The following is a 27542-nucleotide window of genomic DNA, read 5'->3' on the forward strand; positions in this document are numbered from 1 at the left end:
ATCTTGCCTTTGGCACGATTTAAAGGCAATGCTGTCCATTGCCAGATACCATGAAAGTGATTTTCTTTAACCAGATGACCAAGCCTCAGAATTATCTACCTTTCTTTTGCTGTGGAAAGAAGATTAATCAAATATATTAACACAGTTAACAGCTGCATTTTGTCTAAGAAATTAATCCTAGACAGACAAGCGGAGTTGCATCACATATCAATGTTGTGATATTGCTCTTATGCTTGCTGTAATAGTAATGAACACCATGACTGTGACCATTGAAAACAGCAGTTATACACAAGATTCATTGTTTTGCAAGAAAGAATGGACGTGTTAAGGTAGTAACATGCTGCATGCCTAATCCTTTTCTTCAGACCCTTTCCATGGGTAAAATATTCTCTTGCTTGATGACCACTGCTCACTCATCTTTTAATACATCAGATACTCCTGTGTCTTTTACCAAATTTGCATTTTTGCACATAAAATGATGGGATTTTTAAGGAAAATATGTCCGCTATTGTTCAATAAAAAGTGGATTATAAAGCTATTATCTCAGTCAGCTATCAAAGTCAGAGGAGACGTCGTTACCAAGAAGCGGTTGTCTGTCTGCTATTTAAGGCTCCTAAGAACAATTGAGAGTATTATAGGCCGCACAATACTGAGAAGACAAAGTCCATTATCTCTCAGACGGATTTAAAGTACAATGGCTATTCTTTAATTATCTGAATACAGAGTTTCACTTGGATTGCAATGGAATTGAATCGAAATATATTACAATCTTTGCATTTTTTATCATCATTCTAATCTAACCTAAGGATTTTGTTATACTTTTATTTTATTCTATTTTATTTAGTTCTCATTTGATTTCTTTTTCTCATTTGTTCTAATGTCCTGATGATCTCACTCTTGCTGCAATAGTGTGCAGGTTATGTCAGGCTTCTACGTAATACTACGTTATAAGTCAAGTCTGGTTCTTCGTCTGATGCTCAGAATATCCAGTCCTTATTCCTTTGGGCTCGCCATTCCTCCCGTATCACTGACTTCTGCAGTGGCTGCCACTGAGGGCTTAACAAAGAGGATTAGAGTTCAAAAAAGTCCCATCTGCTTATCGCTGCTTGGACTTCAAAGTGCCGGCAGCTTCCCATCACTAGCGGGGTACAAGCCCCGATATGAAACTGATTGCATAGTGAAACAATTGGCGCAGTTTACCGAGCCATGCTACTTTGCTCAACGGTGGCTAATGGATTAAAAGGCAGCCTGCAGTGATAGAAAAAGTCCGACTGCATCCTTCAGCACGGATCTACGATGCACAACCTTTCACGGAAATGCTTTGCTTGGGGTATCTTTGCAACTATTTGCTTGGGAGTTTTTTACCCATCCACAGGTACATGTGTAACCTCAATGCCCAGCACTTGAGTCTGCTGTTCTAGGACAGAAGTGTCTAATGCAGTTTGTTCTGTTTCAGATGCATCGAGCAGGACTTACGCGGACACTTTACCAGTGACATATGGCCAAGCGAAATCTGTGGAGGCTGCGGCCGCTTTACTGACTCAGGGTTGGGCACAAAGATCAAACGAAGAGAAAGGAGCCATGCCCAGGAGGAAACGAGATATACTGTTCCCAAATGGAGTTAAACTTTGCTCTCAAGAAACCATAGACCAAGCAATAAGCAATCATGTGAATTATTTCCATCTCAGAGGTAAGAAGAAGTCAGTGCTCTTTTCCACACAGGTACATTTCCATTACTTCCTTTTGGGACACTATGGCCAGACCCCTCACTTAGCTTGTCCGTATGAGAGAATATATTTAATTTAATAACAGGCTTAATAAATAACAGTCATAGATATATCAGAATGTTTGCTTCTGTCCAAGAACTGTTCAAGCATATTTTTCAAGTATTTTCTGGTTTGGCTAGAAGTGCAGCAGCATTAACCCAAAACCAACTTCTTGGATTTGTAACCTGACAGCTTCTCAAATAACTTGGGTGTCAAACACCCATGTAGTCTGTCGACACATGGAATGAGAAGGTGCAAACCCAATGGTGACAGAAGCAATAGAGGACAATACCCAAGACAACCAAAACTTTGTCAAGAACAGATTTAATTTTTCTTTAGCAGGAAAGGGGAGAGTTTGAGGTTGCAAGTCTTTTCCAAACAAAACAAGGTGCTAAAAGGTCAGATTTGAAGGCATTGCTGAAAGCTTGTCTCCATGAGCTGGAACAAAGTTGACTTGTGTCATATGGTGGCCGACTTCTAGTAGGTTATATGGCTGTTTGGATCAGCATGTGAAGTGCTCACTTTCAGCCTTCTACCTGAAAGAAAGTCCAACTCTGGACTTATTCAGCCTTCAGGGAGAGAAGTTGAGACCGTAGCAGAAAGCCAGAGACAGAAAGTAAATGAAAGTTATTTACTTTTCCAGTGGCAGGATGAGGTGTAACCTATGCCTAAATGGAAATTTGGGTCCTGGTCGAGAGTCCAATTCCATCTGGAATATATGACGTGATGGGGATCAGAAAGCTCTCCGTCACTGTGTCATCGAATTCTCTCACTTGACACCTGTCAGTGGTGATGTCAATTTTTTAAGTCAGGTTTTTAAAATAATGTCAATTTAAAACAATTCCCATACATTTAATTGGAATGATTTCCACTCATTTTTTTCACTCTCAATTTTAAGGCATTTCCAGTGCAAGAAGTAAAAAAAAAGAAAATGCACAATCATTTTCATATTAATATTTAACACAATATTTCAATTAATATGTGAAACCAGTCCCAAATTCTAAAGATGTATGTCATAACTTTGCAACAGTGTCTTTTGAGGGGGCTATTAATCTGCAGTCCAGTAAAAATTGTCAGAAACAATAGAGGCTGGATCAGCAGTGTTTCCACTTTGTGTGTGTGTGTGTGTGTGTGTGTGTGTGTGTGTGTGTGCTCTGCAGTTTGTCAGGAAACTGTGTGGGAGGCTTTCAAGATCTTTTGGGATCGCTTGCCAGAGAGAGACGAGTACCAGATATGGCTGAATAAATGTCTAGATGGCACTGCCACTGCATTCGACATTAGTGCTAACTTCAGCCAGTCAGAGGAGCACATTCACCTTGTACAAAACGTGAGGGACTTTTGTTTTTGTTATTACACCTTTTCAGATGTTCTGAATTGATTCCATAATGTCTTAAAAATTTTGTTTCTGTTTCAGAGAATTTTAATGGCCACATCGACTAGGTGAGGTCCCACTACTATATATTTATTATTGTAATAGCAGTGTATTAATTGCTACACACTTTCTTTGTCTGAAGTCTGAGTGTAAAAAAACAAAACCTCACATTTTTCGGATCACCCACAAGACAAATTCGGGTTTTATATTTATTGCTTACAATTTTGTTTAAAAAAAGTTCAAGTTGCAGCTGGGTTCAAGCATTGGCAGTTAATCATTCTAACATCAGAATAAACCAAATGAAAATAAAAAGACTGATCCGTGGGAACTGCCATAAACAGTTTCTAGTAAGGTAATTTATGACTATCTTTGGCTGCTGGTTCTCCACGTACAATGGTTGTTGAGAAAAATTCAGAAAAAAATGAATAAATAGTCACAGTATGGTTTTACAGAAAATTTCATGTTTTGATGACTATTCTTAGAGTACATACATAACAATTGTACATACAATGTTTTAAGATGCTTTATATACAGATTATTTAGTTAATAAATATTCCCAGCAATATCTTGTAAGAATACTTCAAATTAAGGAAATGCACAACACAATAAACAACTCATACATACTCATTCAGTTACAACAATTGTACAACGATTTGCTAGGCCACATAGTAAAATTATTGGGGTTACATTATGGGGTCCCAATAAAACACTGTGCACTGGTGTGCAAACTTAGATAAAGGAGCAAGTACATGCATATGTGCATAAACGCTCTTAACCATAAACATGTACTCCTTTTTTTGAGAATTATTCATACCACTTCCATATTTTCATCATTCCTCCTGCTTCAGTGAGCCCACCAGCTATTGGCCCAACAAATGCAGGTAGGCCATTGGCCCTCATGCTCCACACCCGATCCAAAGCTCTGGCACAGCCGTAGTGCTATTATACTCTTACTCCTCCCCAAGCTTGAACAGGCTTACTATATCAACACCTTTGTATTGCCTTCTTGTTGTGTCTAGCCATATGTAGCAGTTGGCTATTCTCTTGCTGTTGCACTTTTTTGAAAGCCTAGCTGCATGTATGCCTGGTTTTGTCAGTTTTGTTCTCAAAGAGTTGTGGGATGGTTATTGTTTAATTGTCTCTTATACACAGGTTTTCACAGACAACCGCTACCCCAGAAGAAGACTCAGGCTTCACTCAGGAAGGTCTGTGATGTTTTATATATTTTTTTCCTCCATAAAATAACAAGGGTGAAATAACGTAAACCCACCTAAATATGCGCAGAGCTTGCAAGCATGTCACATGCTTGTTCTTAGAATAGCTCCTCAATCCTGCTTAGTGATCTGTAATGAACAGTGAACAGAAATTCTCCAAAGCAAACAGCAGTTTGTTGCCCCCAGAGAGAATTCCTGAGTGGAACAGTCAGATATTTCCATATCATATGGGTATTAATGTTGAAACAGATTACCTCATGTATCATGAGTAACCAGGTTCTCTTTGGTCTACTCTTCTTCAGCAATAGTGCCAGATCTCGAGGACGAGCTTGGGATAACCACTGCCACAGAAGAGATAATCCCTGTCACTGAGGACACTAAAGGCAAAGACAAGGCAGACGTGACAACCACCACTCAAGCCAGTTTTAAAGAGACAAACAAGGATACGGTGAAAACAATCCCAGAAACACCTTCAGATGTTATAGAAGATAATGTGGATGAGACTTCCACTGCACCACCTGAGATTACAACCCATGATACCATAACAAATTTAAGTCCTGACCACACAGATGTGGACAATGTTTCAGAACAGAGTGATATTATTGGGACAAAGACAGCAGAGGAGGCTGTTACTGCAGCTATAACTGAGCTCCCATCTGATATTCCTCTAAATGAGGGTGATCTAGATGATGTCGAGGTTCCTCCTGACATTTCTCTTGAGAGTCATGAGACTGAGGCAGACACTGTTATAGAACACGAAACACATGGAGACGTGGAGGAGGAGCTATCAGAGATTGAACCAGAAAGTGCAACATCAACAAAAGGTCTTCAGGATGTATACATATCTGAAATTGGTGGGGAAGTAACAGTTGAGCCCAAAGAGGAATTACCTGAGGAAGATCTGGTTATTGCTGAGCCTGCAGGAGACAGAACCCCTAAACCTTTTGAAACCATCCCTGAAAAAAACATACCTGATGATGACACTCCTCCAGAAGAAACACCTGATGATACCATTCCTGACCAACACATACCTGACATACGTTTACCTCCAGATGAATCCCTTCATGAGATTATATCTGAGCCTAAAGACATCAATGCTGAAACCATAGAGGTAGCCTCAGAAGCAGTTTTAGAGGCTACTCCTTCTACTGAGGAGAGCATACCAGAAGGTGTTTTAAAAGATAAAGTTACACATGAAGATGACAGTGATGAGTTAATTGTGGAAGTTCAGGAAGATACCAAACTTGCAGTAACTGAAGAAATTCCTGAAATGTCTAATGTTCAAGATAAAGCTGAAGCTCCTGAAATGGAGGTTGTATCTGAGACAACAGCAGAAAAAAACTTTCATATTACTCCTGAGGTGTCAACTGAGGATGCTGAAGAGACACATTTCCATGAAGTTGTAGAAAGGATACCTGAAACAGCTGAGGACAAGGGTTCATCTGATATAACTGATGACGGACCTGGCACAGTTCAAACTGAAGACGCATCCGATATCATTTTTGAAGAAACAGCCGACCACACCATCACAGTACTTGAAACTGTTAAAACTGAATGGGAAGAGCCCAAAGCGACTGAGTCTAAATTAGAAGATGTAGGTGAAGGTATTTTAGAGGAAGTGCTGCCCACAGTTCCTGAGCAAGATCCATTTGAGTCTCCAACTAAAGATGAAGGGCCCATGTTTGTTCAGACACCTGAGCCTGTGATAAAGAAAGACACAGCCAAAACAATGACAGAAGAGGACATGTCTGAGCATCCGTTACTGGAAACACCCAGGAGTGATGTACAGGAAGTTCATGAGGGTGAAATGGATCAGCTTGTAGAGCCTGCTCCAGAAGCAGAACCAACGGAGCCGATTACAGCAACAACTACAAGTACATCTGAACAAGCTCCCAGCCATCAAGACCTCAAGGAGGAGGATGATAATATGGTAAGCAATACGTTGTGCTAATCATTTATAATAGGTGTTGATAATCTCTAAAAAACTTGAAGTTTAAAGAATTTAGTGCACAATCATACTCTTTTAACTCTCTTGAAGTCCCTTGCCAACACATCTAAAAGAATTGCACTATATAAGGGATGTATAAAATTGCACTATATTAGGAGGATATAATCCATCTAAAATCCATGAGCTCCTCCAGGAAATGTCTTGATAAATTCAGGGTTGTCTGAAAACGGCTTCTGTGCCTATCACCATTTTTATATATATGATCTCTGGACAATGTGAAGACAATTTGGCCCAGACATCGTCCGGAGTTGCAATTTCACACATCTGGCAGACAGAAGATTGTCTGTGAATGATTCTGACAGGTTTTGTCAGACACAGAGAACCACCCTGAATAACATCTACATGGCTTCAGGCTCCCAGTTCACACCTAATGACTTTTGTCTTTCTTTCGCTAGATCACAAATGAGATTGATGACATGATAGCACGGCCATTACGGCCCATTGGGGAGCATGTGGTGGAGCTAAGCATTAAGCTTAGGGGAGAAAGTTATGATGATGCTTTGAGAGACCCATCCAGCTTTTACTACCAACACCTGGCTGAACAGTTCACTCAGAAGGTAAAACCTTTCTCTCTCCCCCCTTCTTCAGTGGTTTACCCTCCACTTTCCTGCCTACTGACCTTTTCTCTCTTGCCTGCAGTCATAGTCCCTTGACATGCAGGATACAGATTACATGAAGATTACAAAAAAGAAACCCAAGTGGTTTGGCATGAGTTTAAAAAGTGACTTGCTTTATCAGCTCTGAAAGCCCTCTCCTGACTCAGAAACCATGTTTATTTCATGCTTTGCCAGCTCTGTACATTCTGTGCCAAGCAGGAAAGGGCCTTAGTGGAAAATCTGAGAGGAACAAGTTATCATAAGTTACACGTGTGCAGCCAGGGTTGCAGCTCTGGAAACGGTCACCTTCTGATGGGATACACAATGTGCATTCTGACTGCTGAAAGTTGCCACCTTGCATTGAGCATGTTCCAGAGTCTGGCAGAGTCGTAGCAGTGCACATGCAGGCTCTAAATGAATTTTTTATGATGGGTGTTCAGGCTGAGATGAAGATTAGCTGTATGACAAATGGGAAGCAAAAATTTATAATTTGGTTCAGGCTCAGGAGCAGACTTTAATCAAATACTGTATAAATACATGTATTATTCTGGACATAGTTAAATCAGCCTGTTGTCTGTGTACCATAGATTGAAGATGCTTTTGAGCGACTCCCTGGCTTTAAGAGTGTATTTGTGCTTGAATTCAGGTATGCCTTATTTTTTGCAATAAACACAATAAACATGAAGCATGATTAAAAAAGACATAGCAAATCTTTTAAGTGTAGTTGGGTTTAAATGCTTATTTCATAGTTGCAACATAGGTATCATTATCAGAAGTTTATTATTAATTGTCTTTTTTTTCCACACTGATTTTGTTTTTCTAAAGGCCACAGAAAGATGTCAGAGGGTGAGTATTTAAGGCACCATTCGACCTGTATTATGAGCATTAAACGGCTACATCAAAATGCCGGCACATATAATTCACAACCTTTTCTCCATGCCCCACACCAAATAAAGGCAGTAGGTTTTGTAGTTTAAATTTAATCTCAAACGCGGTGAGCTAGCAACACGAATACCTGAATGAACTTTCACTGGGGTGTGATAAATCCATATCCCCACAGCAGTAGCGTTCCCTATCCAGTCGTATCACACAGCTGTGCAAACCCAAGCCCTTCTCTGTCTTTCATCTGATGAGAAATTCATGTGGCTACTTCTGGCAGCAAAAGAGTCAAACGCTGCATTTCACCCTTTCCAGTGCCTTTCTTTTTAATGGACACCAGTCTCTTGCAGAGCTGTGTTTATACAATCTTCGCAATGCTGTTCTTCTCAGGTGTGTTCGGAGGATGTCAGTTTACATGTTGTGTCTCGATGGACTTTGCTCTAATTTCCTGTTAATGGCTTACAATAATCAATCACCCTGTAAGTGGGATAAGTCCTTTGCTGACTGAGCAGCCAGCTGCCGTCCATGATGGGATTATACAGAGAGGTTTATGGCTAGCTCAATTGTCTTTGCCATCAACCACCATCAATGGCAGGCAGGTTCTCTTGTGGTTTCGCCCACTTCCCGGGAAAACCGCATCATGGACAAATGCATGTTGTAAGCTCTTTGAGTCTTTTTAAGAACCTTTGCTCCCAGCAGTTGTCCTGTAGGTCAAATAAACTCTTTCAGCATGCAGATTTGAATCTGGAAGACTGCTTGCCTGTCGGCATTAACTCACCAGTTTTTCTCACACTTGTAATAATAAGCGTAATGGAAAGGAATACACAGTTTCCAGTCCCTGACCAAGCCTGTTTTTACAGCAAATTTGCTGTATGCAACATACCATTGTTGTGTCCAAATTCAAATCCAGATTCTTATTATCGGCAAGGAAAGTTAGCCATTAATCTTCATTAGCCATGGTCAGATACTGCCCTGAGGTGATTTGCATTTTGTTGTGTGCCTGACTAATACATTAGGCTCAGACAAGGGAGCATTATAGTTTCCATTAGCCACATGCAGCCTATGTAAATCCCAGATGATGAAAGATTTCAACACCCTTTGCACCTGTCCTACAGCGGCTTGGCGGTGGTTGTTCACTATGGTGTCACCCTGGAGGGGGACGGAACAGGAATCAGCAATGAAACCATGGACTACATCAACCTGCAGTCCAACATGGTGGAAAACTCCTACAAAGAGCCAGATGAGATACCCACCGTCGTTTACACCATTACAGATTTCCGTAATTTCATCACTGAAGCCCTCCACAAGGAGAACTTCATTGGGAACACCTCCCTGGACGTGGACCCTGAATCACTCCAGCTGGAAAATGGTACTAAATTGTCACCCAGAAATTTAATACCACCATCAATATAATTGGGTTTGGGTTCATAAATGACAATTACTGTTTCCACATCCAGCTAAGCAATGTGGTGTTCATGAAGTAGGATTCATCTAGGCCCGCACACTTGTTCTACCAAAACACCTTTAAAAGAAGTGACTCACTATAACACAGAGTGGATTTCTGCTGATGATGCCATTGTGTTATAGTCCTCTGAGGGCTTTTTTTCCAGTAAATACACAGTGCTGCTTTATTCATTCAACCCCATTCCTTTATTTTACAGTTGATACTCTACTGCCTGCCAAGCCCACTGGCAGAGTGCTTGATTCTAATGACCTGGTAAGTGAACAGTCATTGATGGGACCACCTACTGTAGTAGATGTTGAACTATGAAGCACTAGCCGGAAAAAGCCATTCACTGTGCACTGGTTTCATTTCATTCAAAATATAGAATTTATTAATAAATAATAGTTATTATTGTTAATAAAATTATAAACAAATAAAGATGGAGATACTTGGCCGGTTTCTGAAGACCACCACTTAAAGCTCAGTCCTGTTCCTTAATGCCCCTGATTGATTTAATCCTAACCCTTTGCTTAAATAGGATCAGTCAATTGTTAAACAATGTAATCATGCAACTGTAAAGATGGACATACTACAAGAATAGAACAATTATGTACTTAGTCCTCCAGGAATAAGGCTGAGACCACTTCAGATAATTACATTTAATAATTCAGATGAACGGGTAGTCCAGAGTGACATTCTAGTCTTAGGCACAGGCCTTTAAAAAACAACACAGGGGTTAAGTGTCTTGCAGACAACACTATTAAGTGGGTCAAAACCTGTGACTTTGAGGGTTAACTGGTTGATGTTGAAGCTCATTATCCAGTTGGCAACACACACATATGGTGGGTATTTCCTAGGTTTCCCTTGTCTGTTGAGTTGGGAAAGGATTGTTCTTATAAATTCCAAGAAAGAGATAAAGATTAGCTTGTCTATTGCAACAATAATCTGTTTTTTCTTAGACACACTGCTCCCAAAGACGTGCAGAATATAATGTATGACCTTGAGGATGAACAATGAAAGTGCTAAACACACGTCTGTTAAAAACATATACATGTATAGTTTATGTGAGGAATGCTGGGAAAAGGACACAAATGCAAGACTCCCAAACACAGGGATTAAATAATAAATACAGCACAGTATTAAAATTGACAAGAGACATGACAATAATGAAAGACATATGACTGGACATGGTAAGAACAGATGGACACAATCAGAGCAATCAGGAAACACAAGACAAGGCAAACATGTCCAGATTGTAAATTAAAGTTAAATCTTATTCAGTACTTATTATCCAAATGTTTTGAGGGATTACTTTCTGCAAACATACATTTTGTGAACATAAGCACTAGGATTTTTATAATATATATTTTTGTTGTATTTACTTTTTTTTTGCTTTCTAGGACAATGTCCTTGCTGCAGAAAAGCCTCCAGATTTTCCCGGACAGGAACTGACAAGTAACGAGCTTTTTTTGAAAAAGGAAGATTTCCTGTTTAGTCCTGTAAATCCTTATGATCCATGGATTGGGTCTCCAAGTGAGGTGGCAAGTGAAAATGATGTGCTTATTCTGGAAGAGAGCCCTACACTATATCCAACAGAAATGCCTGGTAAACAATCAAAAGCAATGTTTCCATTCATTTGAAATGTTAATGCACAAACATTAATATGCACTATTATACAAAAATTCATTCTAATACTCCTTTTCTTTCTTTGTGTCAGATGAGACCACCATTGATGAAGAGGGATTCCTCAATGGCCTCAAGACTGACAGTAATGATTCTGCTTCATCTACTTCACCTGCTAAAGAGACTCCAGATAAAGATGGAGAGCTCAGAGGAGGAAATGAAACTCCCATGGACAATTTCCTAGATTTTGGCTCTGGCTCTGGGTTTTCTGGTGATGAACCAGGACATGACATCTGGTCATGGATGCAAGAGAAGAGCAATAAGGAACATACTCCAGAAGTGGAGAGGATAAAGCCTTTCCCTGGGCCTGAACAAGAGGTTCTCGAAGAATCCATAGAGGCTCACCCTCCAGAGCTGGATGTGACAACAGAGGAGCCATTTTTGGATCTAAAGTTGGTTACTCATGATATTCATACTCATCCTCACTACACAACCACTGTCCAGGCTCCAGTATTTTGGACCATGGAAACACTCACAGTAGAACTTTCAATGCAGACAGTAGAGGCCTCTGAGATGTATGATGACTATTTTCCAAGTGAGCCTTCTACCACAGCTGCCCCAGTCACAGATACACTTCCACTGCAGAGCACAACTGAAAGTATCCATGAGTTACTGACTGAAATACCAGTGTCTTTGGCAACAGAGCCAAGCTACCCAGAAGCTATGGCAGTCACCTCCAAAGAGGTGGCCTCAACAGACAAGCAGGCAACCACAGGGTCCCCCTCTGTAGAGGAAACAACCCATGACTCCAAAGTGACTGGTACGACAATGTCAGTGATTATAAAAACAGAACAGGCCACAGTAAGGGCACCCACTGCTGAACCTGAAACAGACAAATGGCCGCTTATTGAAGATGTAACAGAACGTCCTGCAATCTGGACTCCAGATTCTGAGGATGGATCTGAAGATGGAAAAATACAGATTCTGGAGGAAGAACAAGTAGTTCAGGAAACTCTAGCTTCAGAGGTTTCACCCACAGTCATTTCTCAAGAGGACCTCACAGAGGATGAAATCTTTGAAGTGAGCATGACAACAATGACCCCTCAAAAAACAGTTTCAACAACCACAGCTCACTCAACTCCACTCTCACCTGAAAAGGAGTCTCCGTTCACCCGTGTGTCAAATGTGGCCCCTGAAGATGACATTACACCTCACCAAACATCTGCAACAGAGCTTCCCTCCCAAGAAGACAAAACAGATGAATCTCCTTTATATGACCTGGGGACTGAGACTAAGCATGATGAGATCACAGAAGTTGACGATGGTGGAAATGATTTGATACTGTCTCATTTTCCCAATGCTCTCAACATTTTAAACGGTGGATACTCAATTCTCCCCCCTACTGTGAGCCCGACTGAAGCAGAGCCCGCAGAATCAGATTCTATGGATCGTTCGATTTACAATGATGTGGATGAGTATGAAAACATAACAGTGAAATTGCACTTACCGGAAAACAACACCCTGGACACGTCCAGTGATATCGTCCACTACGATGAGCTGAGCTATAGTGAGGATGGTGGCAGAGGGGTATCTGCCAGCAATGCGTATGGACCAGACATGGCCAGTTTCGCTATGCCCACCAGCCCAGGCCGAGCCCTGATGGTGTTTTTCAGTCTGAGGGTGACGAATATGATCTTTTCTGAGGATTTGTTTAATAAGAGCTCCACTGAGTACAAAGCATTGGAACAGAGGTTTTTAGAACTGGTAAGAATTTAATGCACATGGATTTTTGGACAGTAGTGTCCTGCTTAGATAAATTAATAAAAAAAAATGCTTAAATAACTTAATAATGGATTGCTTAGATTACGGCAATCACAAGGTGAAATGCCTAAAGGGGATTACCAGCTCTCCCTAAAGCATTGCTTTGTCCTCGGCTGCCATTGCTCCTGGATTAAAGACGTGATTCCAATTTCTCTCTTATCACTTTAGCTCATCCCCTATCTACAATCCAACCTCAGCAACTTTGAGAATCTGGAGATCCTTAACTTCAGAAATGGCAGTATCGTGGTGAACAGCAGGATGAAGTTTGGGAAGCCAGTGCCTGACAGCGTCACCACAGCTGTTTACCTCATACTAGAAGACTTCTGTAACACAGCCTACCAGACCATGAACCTCGCCATTGACAAGTATTCTCTTGATGTTGAATCAGGTAAACTACTCAGTGTCCATCTGTGTATCTAAGTGACTTTTTAAAAATGCAGGATGATATTCAGTATCAACACAACTGCAAGACGTGATCTCCACAGATAATAATTAGTACCAGGGAACTATGACAACAGTGTACTAAATATTAGAGGCTCAGGGGATGTTTATGCTTGCACTCTTTGACGGTGAACGCAGTGCCGGTGACTCACTGTGTCCATGTTTGTGTCCATGTATGTTCTTGCTGAGCTAGACCCTGCTAAGCTGTCTGAGCTTCTCATAGCTCATCATGTCCTGATGCTGAGTCAATGCTGGCATTGGGGATTAGTATTTCAGAAAGCTGCAAGAGTTTCTGATGCTTCATGTCTGGAGTAGACAGAGAGCAAAATTGCACTAAAAGAATTTGTCATATATTAACCTGATCAGCCCTTGGTCCCTTTTTTGAATGGACAATTGAATTTAAATTAAACATAGAATATCTCCGCAGCTGCATTTTTATTCAAAATAATGACACTCCTGAAATTACACACATGCCAACTGGGTCAGAGAAAATGAAGATGGAAAATTAATGAAAATGAAAACACACTTTTACAGTGATTTGGGCATCTGAGAGAGGCTGTAGAAGCAATATTCATCCAGTAATCCATAGTACTAAACCCTAATAACAAACCTGCATCAAACATGCTCTAAAAGAGAACAGGGAGCATTAGTAGAGGAATTTCCAGATGGAGACTCCAACCTATCTGTCCTGGACACCATATGTAAAATTTTTGATTTCTGTAAAACTATTTTAAATGTTTTCTTACTTGTTGCTATAGTTATTCATTACAACAAATTACAGCTGTTTTGGGACAGTTTTGAAAATATCACATCATATGTATATTCTTTATATATATATTAAGAATATACATATGATGTGATATTTTCAAAACTGTCCCAAAAAAAATTATATATATATATATATATATATTCCCCATTCAAAATAAACATGCAAAATAAATTGGCTGAACAAGAACAATATTTATTGATTAGAAATTAGAAAAATAATAACAATAATACTCAAATGAAAAAATAATAACAATAATACTAAAATAAAAAAATAAACCATATATAATTCCAACAATCAATGAAATAAATGAGCTATATCTACATTATTGCGTATTATGCCATTTCTTGAATCAGTTCTTTTTTTAAGTGAGGCACAGCAGCACATGACACTTTCTGCAGCTTATGGCTCTTTTAATCCTATGGATGCCAACATTCTGCAGTATCCCAGAAAATACCTAGTAGCCTAGTGGGTAACACACTAGAAGACCCAGGTTCAAATCCCACTTACTACCATCGTGTCCCTGAGCAAGAAACTTCACCCTAAATTACTCCAGGGGGACTGTCCCTGTAACTACTGATTGTAAGTCGCTCTGGATGAGGTTGTATGATAAATGCTGTAAATGTAAATGTAAATGATTATGTAGCTAATTTGAAGGTCAGGAATTCAGCAAAAACATCAAGATACATTTAATGTCTGTGTAGATATACAGGAAGAAAATAAAACATATAGTTAAAAAAATATAACCAAAAAATGTATGAATAGTTGTGCATTGACTGATTTGATTGGTTCATGCCTTGTTTGCATCGTCTGAGCCTATAGAATTGGGGGAGCATCAACACTATTCACCAACCACAAGGCGTGAAACATTGTACATACACACATGAAGGCTGGATTACTTTAATGTTTTTCCCTTCTTAGGCAGGGGTGCGGCTTTTAGACTGCATGGGGTTGCTGTTTATTCACTGTCCGACATGGTCCTGCAGAGCTTTTTGGTTGTGTTTGTTTATGTGCGCAGCATTGGAATTGTGTTTTGTTTCTGTAGTTTTGGTTTTTGTGTTACTTTAGTCGAAGATATGTATGGATTTGCACATGTTTAGTGGGTATTAATATTGTGTGATCTGTGCTGCCCCCGGTGGTGGGGGCTTTAGCGTTGACAGTCTGTGAAGTCACTTTGACCTCCTGGTGTTACACTGATTGCCAGTCTCACTAAATGATGTGTGCTTTCACAGTGATTGTGTTAAGTATCACAAGCTCATGTTGCAATTACACAAATAAGAAGCAGTAACCATTATTCAAGGTTAATGTTAGGCTCCAAATAATATTAGGCACAAATATTATTTTTAATTGCCTTTTTAAACACTGTGTCAATGATAACAATAATCACAATTATTTTTTGCTTACATTCACATTTAATAAAAACCTTGTGGAAGACACAATAATCATTACTAATTTAGTAATAACGTAGCATGAAATACTGCAAACAGCTACCAAAAAACATAAATGATAATGAAAAGTTCCATATTCTGCATCTGTTAAATGTTTAGGCAGACTAATAATTTTGCCCATGGTTGCTTGTTCTTAGGTGAACAGGCCGATCCATGTAAGTTCCAGGCATGCAATGAATTCTCGAAATGCACCGTGAACCGCTGGTCGGGTGAGGCAGAATGTGTCTGCGATGCCGGCTACTTTAGTATGGATGGCTTGCCTTGTCAGAGCATATGTGACCTACAGGAGGACTTCTGTTTGAATGACGGGAAGTGTGACGTCATCCCCGGGAAGGGCGCCATCTGCAGGTGAGTGTGAGGAACGGGCTTCAGTCATTTCTCATTCAAGGCAGGGGAGCTCAAGAGAGGCAAGAACCAGAATGTATTTGGCTTTCTTTAAGCAATTTGCACTTTTCTTTATACACAAATAGTCATTCATTAGATCAATAATAGAGTCAAGGGGCAGTGGTGGCCTAGCGGGTAAGGAAGCAGACCCATAATCGGAAGGTTGCCGGTTCGAATCCCGAGCTGCCAAGGTGCCACTAAGGTGCCACTGAGCAAAGCACAGTACCCACACACTGCTCCCCGGGGCGCCTATCATGGCTGCCCACTGCTCACCAAAGGTAAAAAAAAAAGAGGACAAAAAGCATTTTGTTGTGTCACTGTGTGTTGTGCTGCAGTGTTTCACAATGACAATCACTTCACTTTCATGTAAATTGTATTTCTTATGGAGAGCTGAGGAGAAGTCACAACATAAATTTAGTGAAGTTAGGAGGTACTTGATTATGTGATTGTTTGCGTAATCATTTTCGTATATGCTGTTAAATGCCTGAAGTAAGTTAAGGACCCAGAACATCCTGCAGGTGCCGTGTTGGAGAGAACTGGTGGTATCGCGGAGAGCACTGTGAGGAGTACGTGTCGGAGCCACTGGTGGTTGGCATCGCAATCGCTTCTGTGGCTGGCTTCCTGCTTGTGGCATCAGGAGTCATATTCTTCCTGGCCCGCACACTCCGGGACCAATACGACAAGGACGACATAGAAGATCCTTTAAGGTAAAGTGGATTCGTATCAATCATGTTTGGGCCCAGTGGTTCTAGATGCAGTCTGCATGTTCAAAAATGTCACAGAATTATGAAACATACTTTAATGTTCTTAGTTGATAAACAAAGCTCCACAGTGCTTGAGATGTTTGTCTCCTTTTGCTAAATAATAATTATGCAATTATAATTAAGCTATGCTTTCTAAAATATTTATGTGTCTTGGAGAACCAAAATCTCGAAAGAAAACCTGCGTGAAGGCCACATTATGTAGTGTAAACCAGACGGGACATTATCTGGCGGTCCTTGTTGAGTCTGATTAAGTCAAGACGTGTTTATTGAAAAATGAGCAAAACACTCCTGATTGTGTTTGAACACAGCGAGTTCACCGCTGTCACGTCCACACTCTTCTGGTGGTTCATGTTCTCAATTCAGGCCATGCACTTTTGACTGATTTGTAAATACAGACTGAAGACTATTTATCCAGTGAACCGCTACCACAAGAAGCCACCGGAGTTCAACACGGAGGACACAGTGGCTTCTGCAGCAAAGAGCTCGGTCCAGCATTGTCCTCTAGTTCAGATTACAAGCTGGCGAGAGTGGAAAAGTCTGTCAATGACTTTGTCAGTAGGGACGTGAATGGCAGCAAATCCCCCAGCGGGACAGTGTGGCCTGCAAGCCAGCACGGCGGTCAGAAGGCTGAGGACGCTCGGTGAGGCTCATTAATGCACTGGCCACAGGAAACGTCTAATCACGTCAAGCCTGTCCTCAGCCGAGAGTGCTTCTCAGGCTGTGGGTCAGAAATAGCTGGAACCTGCAGAGTGGAAGCCACATGACTTCCTGGCACCCAAGGGTGCATGGGCATAATAGGTTTTGTCTGTGTCCCTCTCTCCTCTTACAGGCGCGTGGACAGTGTGCCATCCTTGGAAAGGGCCACCAAGTACAATCCCATGTTTGAAAGTGACGCCACCACTGGGTACAACCATTATTCCAAGCGTTACCAGGACGGCCCTGGGTACAGCACAGCCAGCAATGAGGCCTCCACAGACTTCAGCAGCGAAGAGATCAGGCATATATACGAGAACAGTGAACTAACCAAGGAGGTATGGCCCAGAGTGCCGATCGGGGTTGAATGTGGTGTGAAATGAAGGATACACAGATTAGAAGACATAACATCATTCCCTTTTACAGTTTCAGTAATAAACCCCTATACCTCATTCCAACTTTCAGTCAGAATCATTGGTTCCTGCAGAAAGCTACACAACCTACATGGACGTGTATGCAATTTTGGGACACAGCAAAGTAAAAAAAAAATTGTGTGTGAATTTGGGGGGAAAATAGTAAAATAATCATTAAAAAACATTAATTACAAATTATCATCATTTAAAACATTTCTTGACATGAGCATGAACCCTAAGCTTCTGAGCAGCATTAAAGGGAGGAGATACTGAGGAATTTAATTCATGGAAATGCTTTTATATACACACACAGACATAGATAATCACATCATAATAATATTAACTTACCAGCTATATGTAATATAGGAGATGCGTTCATGAGACGCAGGTTTGCGTTCATGACACGTGGGTTCTTTATGGGTATATAATTGATAAAGGTGAATATTTAAACAATTATAATTTTCATAGAGCCTTTAGGGTTCTGTTATTAATTTAAATGATTAAGCCTGTTGACAGTAAATGTCAACTGGAGCAACTTCATACAGAGGCTCCCCTGACCCCTAAACGTGAGAGGTCTGTATATGAAAGCGGTGTTGGTGTCGTACTATTGAATTCCATGTGACAGTATACAAGATACTTCCCAAATGAAATAAATTCAATTAGAAGAGCTAAATTGTACATTTTTATATGTTATCATGATGGCCCAGGCAGGAAACAAATGATTTGCAATTTGCAGAAACTGCATGAACTGCATGTTTCCAAACATTAATTTAATTGGCCTTCTACCATTTAACTGTGAACCATTGGTAAATCATAAAAAGTTGTTTATTTCGGCCCCCCCCCAAAATTTTTTTTTTCTTATCTGACATAATTTCTATTGTCTTTGGAATTTTCAGTAAAAGGTCAGAACGTTGGAGTGCTTGTCTGTTTGGTCTGGCCTGGTGTCTGAATGAATGTATTGTCAAGCTTTGACGCTGCGGTAGAGGTGAAGGACACTGGCTGACTCTGTGGTCAGACTGTCTGCTCCCTACAGAAATACTCACCCTTTCTGTTATGTAACTGTCTCCCTCTCCCGCCTCTGGCAGGAAATCCAGGATCGTATACGGATAATCGAGCTGTACGCCAAGGACCGGCAGTTTGCAGACTTCGTGAAGCAACACCAAGTGTGAGTGTGGCTATAATTACATCCATGAAATGCGCACAGGAAACGGGAATGTCTGCCCTCCTGATGCTTTAAAACCAGCGGGCAGATTAAGTGCTCACATGGTGGCACTGACGGTAAAATCCTCCCTACTTAACCTGCTCTGTGTTCTTATGAGATGGAAGGAAAGAGGAAGCCAGCGAGTGAGAGATTTCAGAGTTAAAGTTGAGTGTCACAGGGCTGCACAGCATGTTCTCAGCTTTTGCTGCACCTGATTGAAACCATCAGCCAAACATCAGCCAAACTCCATCCAAGTTCAGTCAGATTTACGTCAGGTGTGCTCAAGGATAAAACAAGTTCAACTCTGCTGCGCTGAGGTTGCTCAGAAACACTCATGCAAACCAGAACAGACATACACAAAGGACTGGGGCTCAGAAATCAAGGCGTACACTAAGGCGTACAGACCTATTAAAAATACAGAAAATGTACAATCTGAAGGAGGTGCTTCTAGAACAATTCTGTCCCAGACACTGCTGTTTTCATTTTGCCTCCACGTCTGGAACTCAGAAGACTGTTTAGCTCCTACCAGCTGTGAATACAGCATCTCAAAGAACATTTCACATGCTGTACTCAACCACCTTGAAACAGCATCTGCAGCTGGCCGTCTAGAGGTCTGTCCTGGCTTGAAAGAACAGGTCATGGGAGCATGAGGGACGCTCTGAGCTGGAACATAGCTTAACAGCGATCTTGTGTACACGCTAACAATGTTCTCGAGTTACTGAAAGACTAAAGCACTGAAATTTAGAAGAGGTTCCAATCCAGAAACAGGTCTGCACCGTTCAATGCTACGTTTAATAAAATTAGTTAAAATTCATTCATTTTTACATTGATGTTTTTTTTTTTTTTCGGGGGGTACACAGGGCTCTGGACAGTCGACGAGAGAGCTTGTCAACGTAGACAGGAAGTTCTGCCACTATTGTTGTTCACGTGAGAAAGCATCCGCTGCTGCCATTCTGTTCCTTACTGGACTTTGCTTCTGAAATGAAGGCTTGCAAAATCTTGAGAAGATCCATTTCTCTGGACAATGTCAATAAAGACTGCTTTAATAATGGATGGATGATTCAAATGTATGAAGTATGTGGTTTCTTTGATTTTCTTCTTTTGCAATGATGCATGTAAACATTTTATTGTATTTTTTTTACTAATGTTTAATGTCTTACTGTTATTATTCTCGACTTTTTAGCAATCTAGGTAAATAGCCAGCCAGCCAAACACTTCAGTCAGTTTGTCTTTTTGAACCCAAAGTACACTTCATTCGTACTGATCAGAGTGTTTAGCACCAAAACACATCATGCACACAGACAAAGGTGTGTTCTCCTCTTTCTGTCTTCTGTTCTTTCATCAGTGCCTTCACTTGGTTCGCATAGCCATGCTTATGTTGTGTTGCAAGACATATATTTGTCCTGAATACGCGAAAATGCCTGGCCCTGACTCTGGAGGTTCACTGCATGTCACTGGAAACTACCTGTACATTTAGTTACTACCGTCAGTATAAGCTGACTCTGAACTGAGATGCACTATTACCTGCACTGAGCTACATGTAAATACTAGTGTACTAAATGTAAAATATATAAACTAGAGTGTCATAATCAGAAGGTATATTGAATTTGTAGCTAATATCAAGCTGTGCTTTACCAATATTTTTGAAGTTACCAAATATTCAATCTAATCAAGCATTGTTATCGTTATATTGTAATGTGTGTACTTATTTAAATAGATTTTTTTTCTGGCAGTGCTTTTTATGCATTTTTACATTTTGTATGTTACAGCACACCATTCATTTATTTATTTGTCAGTATTTGTTTCATGCATCAGCTATGCATTTAATCTTAATTACTCTAGTTATCATCTGATAATTTTCTTCTACCAAGGCTCTTACTTGTTTTTAGAGTTGAATGCAGAAGTCTGTTCAGCATTTGGTTGAAAGCCAACATTTCATTGCAAAAAACAAGGGTCTTTTCTAATAAAGTAATATTTCAATATTTTTATTATAACATGTTCCACGATAATTTATTTATCAAAAAGTATGTTAATTGACAATATTTGATTCTCTTTGGGTTATTCACACATTTCAGTGAAAACAATGTCTGTGGGACCCTGGTTATTCAAAAGCATTAAAACACAGTGACTCATTGCTGGCATAGAATAGCTGAATCTCCAGTTAATTGGACAGAAAAATGAATGGAAGAACCCTGATCCAGCAGAGATTCCCCCTTAAATGAAGCTTCAGATGATTAAATTAAAACTTTAAAGTATATAAAAAAATTGTTAATGATCACGTCATCTCTGCCCCTGCATAATTGCATGATCATGCATTTGATGTGTAGGTTCTCAATATTATCATTACTGTGTAGGTGAGACAGGCCATGCCACTGGTAATTCTGCTTATCATAATGGAAACAGAAGTATTAAGTATAATTAAGTATGCAAGTACACTACAAATGTACTATTACAAATGAAAATAGCCAAAACGTCATCAGTGGAAGAAATGCAATTAAATTCTAAATTGGTGCTATATGTTGTTTCCTCTATCATGAAAACATATCAGTGATATGAGTTGGTATCTTACCAGTATCTGTTTGTCATTTGCCTCAAAATATAAACTATGTAGGAGACCATTTACAAAAATAGATTCATTTGAATTTGAACAGTGAGGCAGTAAGCAAATAACACCAATGATGGTGGTTAAACTGGAAACTTCTTTCTGTGGAGATTATTGTGTTGATTGTTAGCAGACACCTCAAGCAACTTGGATTCACTGGAAAGAAGGCTGAGATGAAAGAGCAGGATGGAATAACAACACATGGTTCAATATTGGCAACTCAGAAGAATTACTTCCACTGGATGCCAATTCCACCTCCAAACCACAATAGCTTTAATAACAGCTATAGGAACCATAACTCCTGGACGCAATGACCCAGTTCCCATGGCAACTCCAAAGAAAACAAGCCCCTGACCTTGCAGTTTTTAAGTGAAGTGTAAAATTTCTGCTGTAACCCGCATATCCCTGGGAACTGTTGACTTCTTTTTCCCAGATACACAATGCACACCAGATGCGTAACCAAAACACACTGATGGACCAACCAGATGACTGTGACTCACTGTGGCCACAGTGGATGGACCCCAGCAACGTTGATATAGAACTGATGATGAATTAAGCATTTTGTTTATTAAGCAATTTCCCTGACATATTCCTGGACATAACACTGTGGACCTGCAAACAGGAAAGTCTGTTTGCATGGCAGAATCATTTCATTTAGTTGATGCTATTGTTGAGTTGCACCTGGATTCTATCCTGTGTTTAAAAAAAAAAAAAACATGCCATTTGTCAATCTAAAATTTCAAGGGAGCATGAGCTCACTTTATATATAATTTATATATCATCACTGGGTGATTCTTTTATCTCTCTCTCTATAATCTAAGCAAATGGTGCACATATAGCCACTCTATATCTGTATATGATATTTGCTCAATAGTATGCCTTTATTCATGTAAAAAAGTAAAAAGCTCAAATCATATAACTTTGAGCTGCTATATTTGTTGTTAATGATACACCATTAGGAAATGTTAACTGTCACGGCTGGGTGACAGCCAGCATCGATCAGCCTGACAACAGGGCTCTTATCATGGACTAGAATGATGTAATTAGAACCCTGTAAAACAAAAGTGACTGCAGCAGGACAACACTGCTGCAGTAATGTGGAGACGTGACAGAATTCAGCAGCCCTACTCAGAAGCAGAGGGCAGGCCAGGCACAGTCCAGTGTCTGCCTCCAGGGGGACGATATGCCAGGGTGGCAGGTGGAGCACTTGCAGTGGAAGGTTTGGCCCTGCAGCGCGGTAAGCGGTCACCAGAGTGTCCAGGACCGCTTCAAGAGGGGGCAGAGAGAGAAACGTTGGAAGCATCAGCAGGGACTGCACGTGCCCAGAAGGATCCGCCCTGGCTTCCGTGTGCCGGAGACCAGAGGGGCCGGGTTCTCCTGGACAGAACAGGACCCCCAGCAACAGCTAGGCTGGAGCCCTGTTCTTCTGTGTTTCCTTTTTGGCCATTGTGCCAGGTTTGAGATTCCTTATTGTTGAAAACATATTATTGAAACAAATGTGCAATTGCACTAGTCCATTACCTCTGGACAGTACACACACAATTACCAAAACTCTTTTTCAAACTCTGTGTTTTGTAAATTTTGACTGTAATTATGTCTGTTTAGAATTGTTCACTGACTCAGGGATCAATTGTTCTCACACCAAAATACAAGAGGTCTGGCTAATCTCAACATACTGAGACACATCTTCGCACCTTGCTTGGTTATTAACAGTTCAGTGACAACATTACAAACACTCTGTCTGATTTTTTACACCTCAGGGTAACCTCCTCATCCATAATATTTGGTAAATCTGTTCTCAAACAGATTTCAACCTATGGCTGCTGTTGATGATGAACTATGATGCTCTCTCCAAACAGGCACAGCAGAAGCTTTCTGCAGTCTGAACTTGAAAAGTCTCTCACCTGCCATCTAAAGGGGTTTTCCTCGTACTGTTTTTTAATTTTAAGGAATGAATTTAAGTGCTTAGCCTCTTGGCTTCAAACACATCCTCTTCCCTCATTTTTGACTCTGGCTTGTTTTTGTTTCCATCCTATTGCTCCCTATTAGTTGGATAATTTGTGATTTTTGGTTTTGGTGAAGCTGCAGTTGATTATAAATGTGCCTGATGATCTTGAAAGAGGGATGAAACTTGCTCTGTCTTTCCTTCCTCCAGCAGCCAATCTGTTCCACTGAAAAAAAAAAAAAACTATTTTCTGCTTTTATCCTCTGTGTGATATTTAGCAGGAGGCCCAGGGAGAGAGGCACGTGTCTGGACTACTGCTCTCTTTTCCTCTCACGTGCTGGTTAAAAAATGTAGATGAGAGGCAAGGCTTCATGCTATTTCGGTCACTCCTTTACTTAAAGTTTTGGTGCATGTGTGTGTCAAGCATTAATTTATGTATGTAAGAATGTGTATCTATGTGTATGTGTATGAATGTGTGAGGTCAAATTTGTGAATATGTGTGTATAAAGGGGTAACGGGAGAAATAAAGACAAGGACAGAATACGAGTGTGCATTTTTGAGTATTTGGGTGAGTAAGGCGCTCAGCACAGCAGACCTCGCTCAGTCCCTGAAAAAACAGCTTGGCTATGGTGACAAATGTGCTGAAAGTAGGAGTGTTGTCACCAGGTTCTCCTTCAAAAAGAACCAGAAGAAGTCTGAGAATCTGTGAGAAGTCTGAGAGGATATTGCTGGATAGAGGAAGCTACCATCAAACAGGTTCTTCATTGAGCCCCACCCGTCTGTCAGTTTTATGCATATATTTGTATAGTTGTGTAATGTGCGCATATCTATGCTTTTTGTGAATAGTCTTGTTTACTGTTGTATTTGTACATTATACTCAAGTCTACAATGATGTGGACGTACATTATCGCAATGCATTAAAAGATGCACTCAACAGTGCATGTACTGACACAAAACATTCTCAAGCAGAAATCCATTAAAGCACAGAATATCATCGCAGCACAATTACAGCACAGCTTTTATGGCAATATGAACAAAACGTTCTTTCAAAATTTAATTGATGGAAAATGTTATTGGTGCAAAGTCAATGTTGATTTTATGTGGAGTCTGGGATAAAGTGAATGTTCTCATTTACTGACTGGCACCCCACAGGCTGCAGTGAGGAACGGCAGATAGACTGGCCCTTGAAGTTGTTGCGCTGGGAAACTGAAGAAAGACTCGCAAGACGTCTGGATTTGCCTGGAGAAACTGGTAACAGTGGTGGCAGGAATCCAAGCAGGGAACACCACAAAGCACCCCACCGTGTGTGTGTGTGTGTGTGTGTGTCTTAGGGGTGGGCCAGGTTTCCACAACACAGCTCATTAGAGCTTGAAACAACACTGGAAAAGCTCACTAGAAAGTAAACAGTGTTGTATATTAGCACATTTATGACCTAAAGCGCACATGTTAATGTGGCATCTTGTGGATTTAATCAATGTCATGGTTTGGGGGATGTTAGGTGCCATAAGACCCCTGACAATGAAGAAAATAACCTTAATGCATTTCATATAGACTCTAGGTAAACTACATTTTTGTCTTGTTTTCTTCAGGAATTTGTGGATTTATGAAAACAGCTTTTTGGGACACAATGACATTGTTGATGAGTTGAGGTCATTGGGCGCACACAACAGACCATCATGTGCCTGATTAGCTCTCAGCCTTTTGATGCCTATGGAAAAGGAGTCATCAGGACCTGTTAAGAGCAGTCGGTCGGCACCAGTTATGGCGGCTACATTAATGTTGATGCTTCCTGTCAGATCGACATACGCCTCCGGTTCAGTTTCAGTTTCCGTATGTTCTGTTTGGCCATTGTGGCTGGCTTTGGTTTTCCCTTTTTGTATATAATAAATCATTTTGTTGCACTTCAATGTCCGGCTTCTGTGCCTTCTTCACCACCGTACCCTGAGACACGACACACAAATTGATTGTGAAGACTGGAATTTTCCTCCTGGGCTGGCTTGAAATATAGGTGGCGAAAGCCAGCAAGAAGCAGAGAGATATGAGTTACTAACATACAAAAATATGGAAAAAAAGGAGGTGAGGGAGAGCCGTGAAGTTATTATGGACAAGAAAGTCAGAAATTAGCCAAAAGCACTCCGTACTCTTACCTTACCGTAATACTACACTAGTCTTTGTGTGAGGTTTCCCCTGCGGCCGTGAACCTGTATCACAATTTGGACATTTTAAATCTCTCCTTTGGGCGACCTGTTTTCTTTTCTTCTCCCTTTCGATAAAGGGACCCCTAATAAGAAGCAGATTGATCTGGGCTATGGCTGCACGCGCTGTACTCTCACTGGAGAAGAGGTGACGTGCGAGAAGTTGGCCGCGTCACGCTTGTAACGCGGCAGTCTACCCAGATAAGGTAACCCAACAGCCTTTATTATTGCCATGCAGTGTAAACGTTTATTTCCATAGCGATTACATTTCCATGCATGGCCGGATGGAAAGTTTGTTTCAGCCTTCTTTTTTTTTTTTTTAACCAACCCTCGACTGTGGTTTTTCAAATGTGTGAAAAACTGCTGTTTTTGCTTTCTAACTATGGAGTGCTACGAGTGACAAAATTAAATAGATAAATACATCAAAATTAAATAATAAAATGTGTCATGACATTTAAAATGGGAATTTAATTCAATCAATATGATATGAATTATAAACACTGGAAATAAAAGCATTACTAAATAATAAAATGTGTCATATTGAAATATTTCACAATTTATTCCATTTGGGCCCCTGTCATCACATCATGAATTACTTCTATCTGTCAGTCAAAGTAATTGATCGAGTCCTTTTTTGTAACATGGCGCTACCATTCAAGATATTGGTCAGAAATTACAACCTAAAAAAAACACCTTAATGAATTTCTCCACTTTACTCGCTACATATTCAGGTTTTGCACCCCCTGCTTCCAAGCTAATCTGCTGCATCCAGATACATCCAAGATTTAACATGCGTGAGATTAGAACCACAATAAAAGCAGGTTGAAGTGTCTGTATAGACTCTTGACTTCCATGTTTGGCAGTCTCCACAAGGCCTCTGCGTGTCACTAGGCTGTGTGCTTGGTCGAAGCCAGCAGGGTAATCATTAATTCTGTAAGTGCCTGTAAAGAGTTTATAATTACAGGCCACTGGAGATGGTGCTGACTGCCTGTATAAACAAACTGATGCACCGACTCATGAACTGGGTCAGGAACACTTGAACTGGGTTATCTGAGGCTGCGGTCTCCTGCCAAGGTCAAAATCACTGCTCTGCATTTCCCTGTGTACATCAGAGAATAAGGAGCCGTGCAGTTTGTCAACGTCAGATGTCATCTTGTTGTGATGATATTCTGCAGCTTTCACCGTGTTGCTCAAGATGTTTTGGAGCTCTCTAATTAATAATCAAAAAAATCATCTGATGGTAATAAAACTGCTTGCACTTTAACCAAACACTTATAATGCTGTTTATTATAAGTGCAAATGCAAATATTTAGTATGCAAGCCTGAAAAGCTTTGTTTCCAGTTTAACAGCCCAACAGACACTGTAGTTTGCAAATGAATACAGTATCCTGCATACTCCGAATCATTCACTTATTTACTTGCACTCATTTGTCATGCTCACAGAGTCCCATACAAACTCTGGATTGGCTCACGTATGAAATAAAAGAGGGAGGTGACACTCAATGTCATCCAAAAGATGCACATAAACTTGGTAAACTTGGACAGGACTGTTCTAGATGTTTCCTTCCCAATCCCAATGTTTGGATTTTAATAGCATTCTGCCCACCTTTCCTGTGAAAAAGCACATGTGCTGTTGACACCTGGAGACGGGACAGCAGGCAAAGTGTGAACAGCACACGTGCTTTTTCACAGGAAAGGTCCCCGGCCCATTTCCTCTTGTTCCATGGCCTTTATTGCCATTTACTTGAATTATCCCACTGTGGCCAACATGAGGAGACTGTTTACAAACTGCTGTGACAGCCAGGGCTCTATTGGAGACCAACTCAGTCGCTCCATGGAAAATAGAAACACATCAGGCATAAGCTTGGAGCTGCAGGGCAAGTGTCACACTCCACTTCATCCAGGGTATGTGGGACCCAGCAAACCATGCATGGCAGTGATTTCTCTGCTGACAGTGCTCCACGTTT

At 40.5% G+C, this 27542-nt stretch overlaps 1 protein-coding gene across 2 annotated transcripts; it reads left to right on the top strand.

Annotated features, from left to right (window-relative positions):
• Positions 1-1092: 1092 nt before the first annotated feature.
• Positions 1093-20827, top strand: LOC114791030 (interphotoreceptor matrix proteoglycan 2-like). Of its 2 annotated transcripts, XM_028981531.1 has the most exons (20): positions 1093-1375; positions 1457-1690; positions 2927-3093; positions 3181-3206; positions 3987-4019; positions 4291-4343; positions 4655-6282; positions 6756-6917; positions 7544-7602; positions 7782-7802; positions 8951-9204; positions 9497-9552; positions 10680-10884; positions 10997-12666; positions 12892-13111; positions 15516-15726; positions 16281-16469; positions 17356-17557; positions 18718-18797; positions 19694-20827. In XM_028981531.1, the coding sequence occupies exons 1-20, from the start codon at positions 1297-1299 to the stop codon at positions 19728-19730; spliced, it is 5586 nt and encodes a 1861-aa protein (XP_028837364.1). In that variant the 5' UTR covers positions 1093-1296; the 3' UTR covers positions 19731-20827. The 2 variants fall into 2 exon arrangements, with proteins under 2 accessions (XP_028837364.1, XP_028837365.1); XM_028981532.1 differs by lacking the exons at positions 1093-1375; positions 1457-1690; positions 2927-3093; positions 3181-3206; positions 3987-4019 and adding an exon at positions 4119-4216.
• The last annotated feature ends 6715 nt before the right edge of the window (positions 20828-27542 follow it).

This window comes from Denticeps clupeoides, chromosome 5, assembly GCF_900700375.1.
Source record: "Denticeps clupeoides chromosome 5, fDenClu1.1, whole genome shotgun sequence".
In the NCBI taxonomy this organism is placed as follows: domain Eukaryota; kingdom Metazoa; phylum Chordata; class Actinopteri; order Clupeiformes; family Denticipitidae; genus Denticeps; species Denticeps clupeoides.